Source organism: Anopheles moucheti, chromosome 3 (assembly GCF_943734755.1).
Source record: "Anopheles moucheti chromosome 3, idAnoMoucSN_F20_07, whole genome shotgun sequence".
In the NCBI taxonomy this organism is placed as follows: Eukaryota; Metazoa; Arthropoda; class Insecta; order Diptera; family Culicidae; genus Anopheles; species Anopheles moucheti.
In genome coordinates this window covers 64,563,749-64,575,759 of record NC_069141.1, presented here as the reverse complement: position 1 = coordinate 64,575,759, position 12,011 = coordinate 64,563,749, and the positions used below count along the sequence as shown (strand labels likewise).

Below are 12,011 nucleotides of genomic sequence, written 5' to 3'. Positions count from 1 at the left end.
TGCTTCCCTATCTTGTATGAAATGATTATACAGCCTTTACCCAATGACCCAAAGCAACCCGCAGAACGGTTGATAACAGTTGACCTCCAGCATCATATGCTAAAGATTATTTACTTATCGGTATGGTCCAGTCAGTTGGATTCGGACGGAAGCATCGAAATATTGCAAACGAATCATCGCAATGTTGCATCATAATTTGGCTTGATGATGTAAAGATCGGAATGTATTACTTTACTGGATACTAAATATAAATGATTTTATAAAGGAAATTCAAATTACGCGAAAACTCTAATTACACAAATTTCTCGGACACGCACTATTCTCGTAACTCGGTAATGGCTGTATTTGATACGTTTGAAAACTCGTTCGGATTGTCTAGTCCGCAGCTGCAAAGTTGCTTCTACTATCTACCCCTATTCGTGGAAGGTGTTCCGACCCCTGACCTAGAAGGTCGTTACGCCAAGAAGATAGCGATAGGAACATACTCTTTTATTGACGTAAATATGTTTTTCTAATATTATTTTTGGATTAAGTTATGTTGGTCTGTATTTTTCTGGTGTCAGTGTCTGGTATAGACCGGTATCACTGCCACAAGCCTGACTTACTTATCAGGCACCAGAACCGCTTCGCGGTCTTGACCTGCAACAAAAGTCCGTGGAACTAAAGCATAAACACTAGAGCAATAACGGAGGACTACAAAGAAAACAAAATACTATTTGACAAACCAACTCAATTTCGCCTTTAGTACACATTGGCCAACCCACAACGTCTCTTCCCGCGTGTTGATGTGATCCTCCGATGTGATCATATTCATGATAATTGTCGCTTTTCTTGCTGCAACATCTAGTATCCTTTTCAAGAGCAATCAGCTCTTTTTATAGAGCAGCATCAATCGGCAGCGTTTTGGCCGGCTCTTTACGGCCAACTCACTGTTGTACAGCCGTATAAACCCGGACCAGGCTGGTCACGTCATGAGAATGACACCGGACTACCCAGTCCGTAATGTCCTTTTAGATCGTCTAACTGAGGAGGCGTGATAGACTCAAATTTGAGTAGGAGTTACGGTGTTGATGCGTCCGCCAGAAAGGCCGGGAATGGATTGGCAGACGACAGCGCTCGACCGTGTGCAACCGCGAAGCGGTTGTGGTTGTGTGTGAATAAGTAAGTCAGTAATTAAATTTTTACATCTGCCGACAACCTTCAAACGTATCATCAATATTTATCTAGCACGCAATCAGTGGCCTATTAGATTAGTCACTGCATTTAGTCCCATTGACGTACGCATTGCACCCCTCCAACACAGACACGATGCTGCTTTTGGTTCACTGGTGTATGAAAAAATTACACAGCCGTTACCCAATGACCCAACGAAACCCACAGAACGGTTGATAACAGTTGACCTCCAGCATCATATGCTACAGATTATTTACCTATCCGTGTGGTCCAGTCAGTCGCATTCGGACGGAAGCATCGAAATATTGCAAACGATTCATCGCAATGTTGCATCATAATTTGGCTTGATGATGTAAAGATCGGAATGTATTACTTTACGAGACAAAAACAGCATTTATTTCTTCCTGTTAGTTTATTACATTGAAGAAAAACCCCAGGCTTGATCCTTCCACTGGGAATTACCATTTATTCGCTCGTGGCCAATGTTGTTATTTTGAACTGGCGCATCGCTTTATAAACCCAATCACCACCCAGATAATGCTGCAATAATAAGTTATACCAAACTACAACCACCAACTAACTTATTGATAACTATATATAAGGTCCCATCGAGTGCAACTGGACGGAATTCTATCAGTTGACCGTTGGAAGTTGCTCAGTGAATAAACGTTTCTTTGTCGAAGGCGTAAGAAAACCATTCAACGCTTCATTATGGCTAAATGGGTAGGTGGTTTGGAGTGGTTTGTCCGCCGTTTGTTACGATGAAGATCCTTCTTGAAAGTTGTGCAACAGTGGGCAACAATGCACACTATGTACTACAAACGTTAAATTGCTTTTCTGTACTTGTTAGGGAATTTTGCTGTTGGCGGCTTTCGTCGTTGTTGCCATCGCTTCTGTTCAAGGTAAGTGTTATTTAATGTAATGTGAAGTGAAAAAAGAGTACATTGGGTGATGTGATACCCCCTTGCAGCTGATCATGGCGGTGAGCATCACGACGAGCAGGGTGGACATGGCCACGACCACGGACACGGTGCGCATCACGGATCAGATTCACACCACGGCCATGGAAAGGGTGGCTGCAACCATCACCGTCATGGCGGCGTTGGTGGAGACGGCAAACATGATCACAAGGATCACGCTCACGGGCATGAGCACTCCCACGGCCCTGAGCAGTCCCACGGGAAGGATCAGGCCCACCATGATGGTCACGGACATTAGTCGTATGGTGAAGATGTACTTTTAAAATGATAAAACTTTAATCTTGGTAACGGATTTTCCCTATAGATGTCAATTTGAATAAAGAGGTATTCGTGTGTGAATATAAATATATTCTAATCAATCACCAAGGAAATATCTTCTCGCTTTCTTAACGTAAACGTTTTCAGCCAGTCTTGTGGAATGACTTAAATCATATCTCGCTGCTACCGTATGCAAATTGAAAGCTGTTCATCGTGCGAAATTCCAGAGCTCCTCTGGATGTCTGAATGTCTCTGTATGCAAAGATCCATTGACTGTTTTACTAACTGCTGCGAAAATGATGACCTGCTAGTTTCTGTTCATAAGTGCGTGTCTTCTTAGTGCCTTCTTTAGATCAGCTCATCCTTTAGACTTTAGCTACACAATATCAGGGACACTACTAGAACGGAGTGACACTATCAGGGACTTAGGAGTCAGGGACATTACTGTGATATTGTAGACAAGGCAAACAAAATGCTAGGGTTTATTCGTAAACAATCGAGTGAGTTCCTTCCAACCCTCACTGTTTAATAACTCCCTATTAATTGCTAGTACAGTTTAATTATACAAAATCAGTTCAATTCTATGGTGTCCCTCGTCCGTTCTGTAGTCCAATAAGTTAGAATCTGTTCAGTCAAAATTCACACGTCTTAAGTTTAATTCCTTGGCATAATGTAGCTTCCCGTCCGACATACCACACTCATTGTTTGTTGTTTGGTTTACAATCCCCTCGCTGGGTAGACGTGATAATGCCCAACGTTCGTTCGTGTGCAAACTGCTTGTTGGAGAGATGGACTCAACTGAACTGTTAACCCTCATAAAAATCTAACTGCCACCAAGAACGTTTCAAAATTACCGACTACTGACCAAACAAGACGAGCATATAGCGATAATGAACTCATGACCCATTATGGCGATTTAGACTGGCACCTCTCGACGTATGTTTAAACCAGGACCACTTTCTGCCCTGTGTGATTTGTGTGTGAATTTTTAAGTCAAGTGATAAGGCCAATCTGTATGGTCAATCACTTTTACAAACACAAATATAAATTAAACAAGCATATGCCTGGACACAATATGCCTTCATTTTATTCCTTATCGACACAACAACCTCAAGAGGTGTAGTCCTTCAATTTCTGGCTTTTTTTACTTTGTTTATCCCATAGCTAGATAGTCACCCCTGCGTACGGGGGATTGATCCGGAAGGGTTTTTGGACCGGTCCTGTCGTGTGAAGACCGGTACCGCTACCAATACACCACCGAGCCGTCCCAATACGCCTAACTAGACCTATATTTATTACGCCATTCCATACCCGTTCCGCTATGAAATTCGATCTACGACCATCACTGCATCGCCTTGAATACCGAAATGGAACCGAACCTTATGAGAATAAAATTAACACAACCGTTTCCATTGAAAAATAGATTTAACCTACTTTCACAGACTGTGATTATTATTGGCTGTAAATTATTTCTGAACTGATAAACACAATGGGCAGTACAATTTTGGGATGACCTCGTCGATAAGGATCTTTTGCTTTTAAATTACTCTCTCGTCGCGTTCACATTTACACCAGAATAAGGGCTATATCGCTGCTCATATTACCACTGAAACACAAAGGCACATTCCAAATCTCATAAAAGTTCTCAACAAGTGTCTCCGTGATGGCAGGAGGCATTTGTGGCGAATAAAAAATCCCCAGCATGATGAACCCCGGGGAATGTATAACGCATTTGTAAACAAGTTTCTTCCTACACACATACGAGGTAGAAAAACAATTTAATCATCTTTAGTAGGCGATGTTTTCAGTGTTTCCTTTTTTCAAAAATAACAAAACAAAAATCGTCTGGCTGTATTGAGAACTGAAGCTTCGATAAGAACTTTTGCAAGCAAATGTTATTGTTTCGACAAGATGTGGTTGTGTATTTGTTCGTATGTTTATTTTGTTGTTTACTTATTTCCTACGGCCGGTTTTTTTTAATGCCTTTAGGTCGCAATAAATTTGTTTTTATGCGTGCATATGTGTGTGTGCGTGTGTCCGTTGGGAAGAACCCGCGAAACTAGAAGCATCCTTAGCTGTTAAGCGTAGCGTGTTGGCTTCCGCGTCTTGGCCGCCCGCGCGCACCTACGATTGCTGATTGCGTAAGGTTGAACCGCAAATGATGAACTGGTTGATCTGCTTCCTCTGCGGCGTTTCAAGGCCCCTCAAATCAGAATCGAAGTAGCACAGACAGACATCACAACACGGTTCAGTTGTGGCCACTGCCAAAATGAAGTCATTGAGCTAATAACATCCCAACCGCAGGCTGGGAACTATAAAAGAAGCCCGCAGCCTCCCGGGACCGATTAGTTACAAAACAGAACAGTCTGTAGAACGTTTGTGAGTGTTTGTCTTTTTTTTATTGTTCTCTGCGAGTTAAAAGTTGACCGAGGATCGCACTAAACCAACATGGCAAAGTTTCTGGTAATTGCGTTCCCTATCACGCATTCGTTCGGGTGGCGAAGAATTCCAGGGCAAGAACTGGTTTTTAACCCGGAGTTCTCTTTCCGTCTATTTGCAGGTATCCATGCTGCTGTTGACCGTCGTCGTCATGGTGGTTAGCGCACAAGGTAATTATAATGCTGCCGACTGTCTGGATGCGTTCCCGTTTCGTTCTGATAAGTGCTGGAATGACAATTCAAAATAATTGCTGTACATTAAATGAAGTGGAATCTGCCGAAACAAAATCCAGAACAATTTGTGGCACATCTAGTGTGATACACAACTGCATTGCTTGCGTTTAACTTGGACGCTGCGTGTTGTTCCTCCTCCTTTCTAACAGGCTTGGGCGGACAGCATGGCGGTGGCGGCCAGCATGGTGGTGGCGGACACCACGGTGGACAGTTTGGTGGCGGTCAGCATGGCGGTGGTGGCCACCAGGGAGGCTTCCAGGGCGGCCACGACGGTGGACACGGTGGACATGGTGGACACGGTGGAAAGAACGTTCATGGAGGTGGTCACGGACAAGGATTCGGTGGCGGCCACGGTCAAGGAGGCCATGGACAGGGTCACGGTTACAAAGCTCACGGCTATTGAGTGAATGGCAGCTAACTGATTAAGGATAACAATAAATGTGATTTGATTATGTAGCTGTGCTTGTTTACATTCTGTGCCTGGGAAGGAATCTAAAGAAAGAATGGATCCTTAAGGGGAGATATACAATCAATAATGTTCGAAAATAATGATCCATCTTAGCAGATAAGAGGTCAGTTCTACCATCCCATTGGAAGGATAATCTCAATTAAATATACCAAATCACCAAGTCAATCGAACTGTTGACCTCGTCCAAGTTGGCAGCCTATTCCACTGGGTTTAAGATTACTATTAAAGATTCCTAAAGGACTGTTTGTTCACAACTCACCGAGATCGCTTCTGGAAATTCTCGCTTGTAGGCACACGAAATTGTTCGATTTCGTAAGCAGAACAATAGAACAACATGAACATCCACATACCTCTCCACTGTAGTCCACGTGTTCGTAGGTATCAGTAAGCAGTAGAGACCGGGAACGAAAGCCTCCGTCTCTAATGCACTGTTTCGTTTGCTCGAGGGAAAACTGGGTGTAAACAAGGAGCGAAAGCTTACGATTTAAGTCTGAACACCGTACACCCTGGATGCTACTCGTGCATGTCTTTATTTATCTTACCATTTCATTTTTGGAATAATGTAAAAATGTTCTATTGCTTTGTACCACCCAAAATCGCGATCGATGTTTTCATTGTTTATTTGTGAGCATACATTTAGGCGCCACCATGTGATGCTTTTATATAGATTTTAAAAACGCCGTTGGTAACGATGCATTATTTGTGTTTCTATGTAAAATTTATTTCTTAATTATTTTGTAATTAGAACTAAGCGTTTAACTTACACGGGGTTTTATTTTTGTGTAAAAATGAATTGCTTCAATTGCTTGTAATCTACAGGGCTTGCTGTTATCTGCTAATGAGTTAAATTTACAGTTTAGATTAAAAGAAAAGACTTTTCTAGTAAACAGAATCTACATTCTACAGCCTCGATTTCGAACGATCTCATCAACACTTCGCAACGCTTTGTGTAGCAGCTCCTCCCAAAGCTTGTCCCTAAATCCTTCCGAAGCGACCCCAACGATCGCGCATGACTGAGTTTAAAATCCGTGCTCTTTTCCGTCCGTCTCTACGGTTGCGCAATATTGCTGATTGCCTAAGATTGGACGAAGCCATGTTCAACTTCTTCCTCTGCACAACCAAGTGACGTCATTGATGTTTCATGTTGGAGAAAGGGGCGCCCATTTAAGCGCCACATTTTGCACGCGAGCATTTAGTCGCATAGCAAGAGGCGAACAAGCTCCATCTATAGCTTAATTCGCCACAAGCCCATCGAGCGAGGAATCAAACTAGCAAAACCGCCTGTACAACATGGGAAGCTTTAGTGTGGCAATCAACATGGCAACGTTTATGGTAATTGAATTATACATCAAGTTTTCGTTTCGGTGGCAAAGAATCCCAACGCGAGTACTTGTTTTTAATATAAAATTCTCTTTCCGTCGTTTTACAGATGTCCGCACTGATGTTGATCGTCGTCGTCTTGACGATTAACGCACAAGGTAATGCTCATTTTGCCGACTGTCTGGAAGTGTTTCCGTGTCGTTCTGATTTGTGCTTAAAAAACAATATTCCTGTGAAGTGAAAGAGTGGAAAATTTCTAACAGATTAGTGAACAATGTGTGAAATGTGCTACACAACTGTTTGGCCTGTGCTGAAGCTGGAGCTGCTGAGCTTCCAAGGAGGGAAAAATGGATTGGACGGACACGGCGAACAAGGTGGACATATTATGCACGGAGCAGGCCACGGAAAAGCGTTCGAAGGCCGTCTCGATCCAGCCTACAGCTACGGTCATGTAGAAAAATTGGTACTGACTGTGGCGTACTGTTGAGTGATGAGTAATCTGCTATGCTGCAAGAAGGCATACTCGAACCGCATAACCCGATCATATGCGGTCTCTATAGTACTGCAATAAAGAAAGATGGTACTTATCATTTAAACCGCCAAACAAGTAATTGGTCAACTATCGTTTAACGACATCCGAAAAGTAATACTCCTAGTTACTGTTAAATGGTTTGAGGCTAACTGGTTAAGGATGAAACTGATCCTTGAATTGGAATCTGAATCTTTCATATGAGTTACTTACACATGATTATTAATTTATAACAAGACAGAAGATGGTTCAGATTGAGCGCGAGGTGATACAATTTCGCCACCCCAAATGTAAGACGCTGATTCATCCATATCAGTTGTTTTTATACATGGTTTTCACCGTGTGTGGTGCTGATGTGTCTTCATACTCTCATTCAGGCAGGCATGCCTGCTTCTTTCAACATGTAGCAGAACTGGTTTTATTTTCGATATGCATAGGAAGACCATCAATGTAAAAAACAGTAAATTATGAGATATTAATGCTGATTTCAACGTTGACGCTGATTTTCAACTCTGTTCAAGACAGGAGACATCATAAGAGGTGGTGAAACACAGTCAGAAAGGCAGGAGCTCAGGAAAGAATGAAACGAACTAACGAATTGGTGACCTGACCAAGCCAAAACGAGCCAAAAGTGTGAGCTGCAAAAAGCACCTACAGATGAATGTTGTTAAGAATTTTGTCGCGAAAAATTGAAATGTGCTTTATTGTGCTTTTAAAAAAGTGGTGCACAGCTAGTCACTCTTTTGAAAAAATTTAATCTCGAGATTCAATTCTTCAATTGAGATTCAATTGATTTGAATCATTTTTTTCCATTCTTTGATATCCATTGCAGAGATCTCTCGATACAATTACCCATCGTACTTGAACGTCGCGTAAAAAATACTAAGCTAACAACCAAACCCTATTTTTCAAAGCATTGAAGCAGTACGAATGTGTCCACAGTGATCCAAAGAGAAAATGCAACAAGAAAAATACAACATGTGATTTTTCTACTTGATAACTTCTGAACTTAAATATTTCCATAAAAAAACTTGTACTAGCGCAATAAACTTTGCATTTATTTACGAAGTCACATCTTACCACTCCTTTGCAATTCTTTACGGAATTGAATCTTACGGCTTTTTGGTAATTCTTTGTGCAACTAAATCTTACAACTGCTTTGCAATTCTTTACGAAATTTAAGCGAATTATTTTTTTAACATGCTGTTAAGGATAATTGTATTTTATTCTGCTGCAAGTTATTAACGCAAACAGTTTTTTTTTATTTTACAAATCCAACAGAGTTGCCTTTAGAGAAAATTTGCAAACTAATTCACTCACTCAATGCCTCAGGTTACAAAAAATGGCCTACAAAAAATGGCTCAGATTATGGAATCAACTTTTTTTTGAACATCTCCATGCACGAGTGTGAGTTTTTTTTCTTGTTTTTTACAAGGAATTCGAACTGAAATAACTTCATTGATGTCTTTTCGAATCCTTGAAATGTTGGCATTGCAGAACATTAAGTTTGTGTTTCAGGCGAGAAAGCTTTGAACAGATAACTGTTTCCATAAATAACACGGGCACTTAGAATTTGATGTCACTGTATTTACTGCAGTTTATTATGAAACCTTTTGGAATTTTTATGTTTTTTTATGTGTGGAACCCCCCCGCTATAGCGTTTTTTCTTCAGCAAAGTGGCTGTTCGGTTCTACATTTGCTGATTACGCATAATCGCAAGATGAACTGGTTAATCACCTCTGCGGTGAATCGAGGCACACGAAATCGGAGAAAGTAACACAAACAAACATTACAATACGATTTAAAGTCATGACCATGAAATCATTGAGCTAATGACATCTCAGCACTATAAAAGAAGCTTAAACCTTCTCAGGATCGATTAGTAGCAAAGCAGAACTGCTTGACGAACCAGTTCTCTGTCCCTTTTTAATATATCGTGTGTGATTTATTGCCTGCATTAAAAGTCGACGAATCGCATTTACCAATATGGCAAAGTTTCTGGTAATTAAGTTCTCTATCACATTTACATTCTGGCGTCAAAAAAATCCAGAGCAAACACTTTTAACATGGATTACGCTTTCCATCTATTTGCAGATGTTCTTGCTGATGTTGACTGCCGTCGTCGTCACGATGGTTGGCGCACAAGGTGATGATAATGCTGTCGAATGTTCTAAAATCTAAAATAACGATTATCTTTATCGTGTCCATTAGACTTGGATGAAGAGCAGTTTAGCGACCAGGGGATGGTTAAGAGCGACCCGTCAGATGACATACAGTTTAGTGGAGGACAACCGGGTGTTCCATTGGGGGATGGAAATCAAGTTGGTCCGTCGTTTGCTGGCGGCCCGTTGGGTGGAGCGCAGTTTGGTGGAGGACAGCAAGGTATTCCAGAAGGTGATGGTGGCCCGCCCAATAGAGGTGAACGTCCCCATCCAGGCTTCCAAGGAGGTAACCACGGATTTGACACAATAACATGCTCAGAATTATGACACATCTTACCCTTTTGAACATGCTTTCCATTAGGTGGAGTGCACGGAGGTGACCACGGTCCAGGATACGGGCACGGTCATGGTCCTGGATTTCACGGTCATGGATACGGGCGCGATCACGGTCAAGGCTTCGGGCACGGTCATGGATTTGGACCCAGTCACGGTCATGGATACGGGCGCGATCACGGTCAACACTTCGGACACGATCATGGTACAGGTTTCCGGCACGATCACCGTCCAGGATTTGGACACGTTCATGGTCATGGCTCTGGCCACGGATTCGTAGCTCATGGTAAATGAATAGAACATACCAGAGTAAAGATGACAAAAATGTGATTAAATTGATCTCTGTGCGTTCAAAATAACCAAAAGAAAGAATCTCAGCCAGGATTTGATGTCTTCCATTTCCAGCAAATTTGGACAGTTTATGAGTGTAGCGGTCGATTTTGTACAGGCTTCATACATTTGACTACTACGCGTCAAATGCTTCGCGTTGACGCAATAGCTGTTCCTTTGCGACGATCGTCATCATAAGCACCGATATTAGCAAATTGCCATTTTGCGACCACCCAAACATTTGTCCTTAGTGTCTTCTGTAGCAATAATCTTGTAGCCAACCAAGTACCAGCTTCGATCGCTTTGGTACTGGTGCCAAAACTTTCGGTTCGCTTAGAGTCTCCAACAGGAGGTTCGATCTTCCACTGGTCCACGATCCTGCTGGAAGTAATGTAGGACAATTTCATGAATGAATTTTGCACTCTATCACGCTGTTTCTATCTATCTGCTTCATAACTTCGACCAGATAAACGATGCATGTGCAATAAACAAATCTTGGATTGCATAAGCACGGTGATATGTTCAATAACGTTTTACGGCCACGTGACCTGGAGTGTTTTGGGTGGAGGCTGGGAGTGAGCACGTGCCACGGATCTTTAACAGCGACATTTGTAAGCGGGGCATGTTTAAAAGACATATAATGCAACCCCAGAATAGAATTTGGCATATGAGGCAAAAAAGATTAACAGCTCGATCAATACCATGATCCAGTTGACCGAATTCGTAGTTTGACCAAATCACTACGACGTCACCCCGGCACGACACGTGAGGCCGTCTCCACATGGGCCGCGTTTTCCGCGTTTTTTTTTTATAACTTGTATTCCACCTTGCCGCGGTCGGCTGTCAAATCTCCGAGGCAGGCTGTCAATCTCCGCGGTTGTGAACGGTTCCGCAGCGTTGTCCATCTTAGGCCTCCTCCACATGGGCCGCGGCCGCCGCGGTACCGCGGAAAACGCGTATGCCACTTGGCCGCGGTCGCCTGCCAAATCTCCGCGGCAGGCTGTCATTCTCCGCGGCAGGTTGTCAATCTCCGCGGCAGACTGTCAAACAGGCGCGGAAACGCGGCTTTGTTCAAGATGGACAAGTCTGCGGAACTGTTCACAACCGCGGAAATTGACAGCTTGCCGCGGAGAATGACAGCCTGCCGCGGAGATTTGGCAGGCGGCCGCGGCCAAGTGGCATACAAGTTATACGCGTTTTCCGCGGTACCGCGGCGGCCGCGGCCCATGTGGAGACGACCTTAAACAAAGCCGCGTTTCCGCGCCTGTTTGACAGTCTGCCGCGGAGATTTGGCAGGCGACCGCGGCGAAGTGGCATACAAGTTATACGCGTTTTACGCGGTACCGCGGAAAACGCGGCCCATGTGGAGACGGCCTAATAAAACCACATGACGACCCCCTCGTTCCCTCCACCTTCAACTCCCTCGATGATCCGAACAATTCTGCTATTCGTCCCACTGTTCGGTCCATTTTTCGTGCCGCATGACTGGGGGTTTGACGTTTGATATTTGACAGCAGTTCTATTCGAGAATGATGGTTCACTGGAGCTCAAAGTTGACAGTTCACTCAATCCTGCATTTTGCTCTTGCAACAGTTTGACACCATTGAACTGTCAGTGAGTGTAGAAATTCCCAAATGACAATTTTACAGCTCACTATGGCGAACGCAGCCTTGTAAACAATTTTTCACATCTCATAAGCCTGTTCAACGTCATAAGAAAGATGTTCAACTTCAACTATAGTGAAAATGGCACTTGTTACGACTTGTTTGACTTCATTCACTATGC

The 12,011-nt window shown here is 43.0% G+C and overlaps 2 protein-coding genes across 2 annotated transcripts; both read left to right on the top strand.

The window, feature by feature from the left end:
* The first annotated feature begins 1,786 nt into the window (after window positions 1–1,786).
* Window positions 1,787–2,510, top strand: LOC128304353 (zinc transporter 7-like). The gene is made up of 3 exons (XM_053041534.1): window positions 1,787–1,896; window positions 2,024–2,075; window positions 2,144–2,510. The coding sequence occupies exons 1-3, from the start codon at window positions 1,885–1,887 to the stop codon at window positions 2,389–2,391; spliced, it is 312 nt and encodes a 103-aa protein (XP_052897494.1). The 5' UTR covers window positions 1,787–1,884; the 3' UTR covers window positions 2,392–2,510.
* Window positions 2,511–4,725: 2,215 nt separating this feature from the next.
* On the top strand, window positions 4,726–5,539 carry LOC128304365 (uncharacterized). Its single transcript, XM_053041546.1, has 3 exons — window positions 4,726–4,874; window positions 4,972–5,020; window positions 5,233–5,539. Exons 1-3 carry the CDS (start codon window positions 4,860–4,862, stop codon window positions 5,484–5,486), a joined length of 318 nt encoding a protein of 105 aa, XP_052897506.1. The 5' UTR covers window positions 4,726–4,859; the 3' UTR covers window positions 5,487–5,539.
* Window positions 5,540–12,011: the final 6,472 nt, after the last annotated feature.

What these genes read in the sequence shown, in the direction of transcription:
- LOC128304353 (XM_053041534.1), top strand. An exon ending in TGCCATCGCTTCTGTTCAAG is followed by an intron (nt 2,076 to 2,143) that starts GTAAGTGTTATT and finishes ACCCCCTTGCAG; the next exon opens with CTGATCATGGCGGTGAGCAT.
- LOC128304365 (XM_053041546.1), top strand. An exon ending in CATGGTGGTTAGCGCACAAG is followed by an intron (nt 5,021 to 5,232) that starts GTAATTATAATG and finishes CCTTTCTAACAG; the next exon opens with GCTTGGGCGGACAGCATGGC.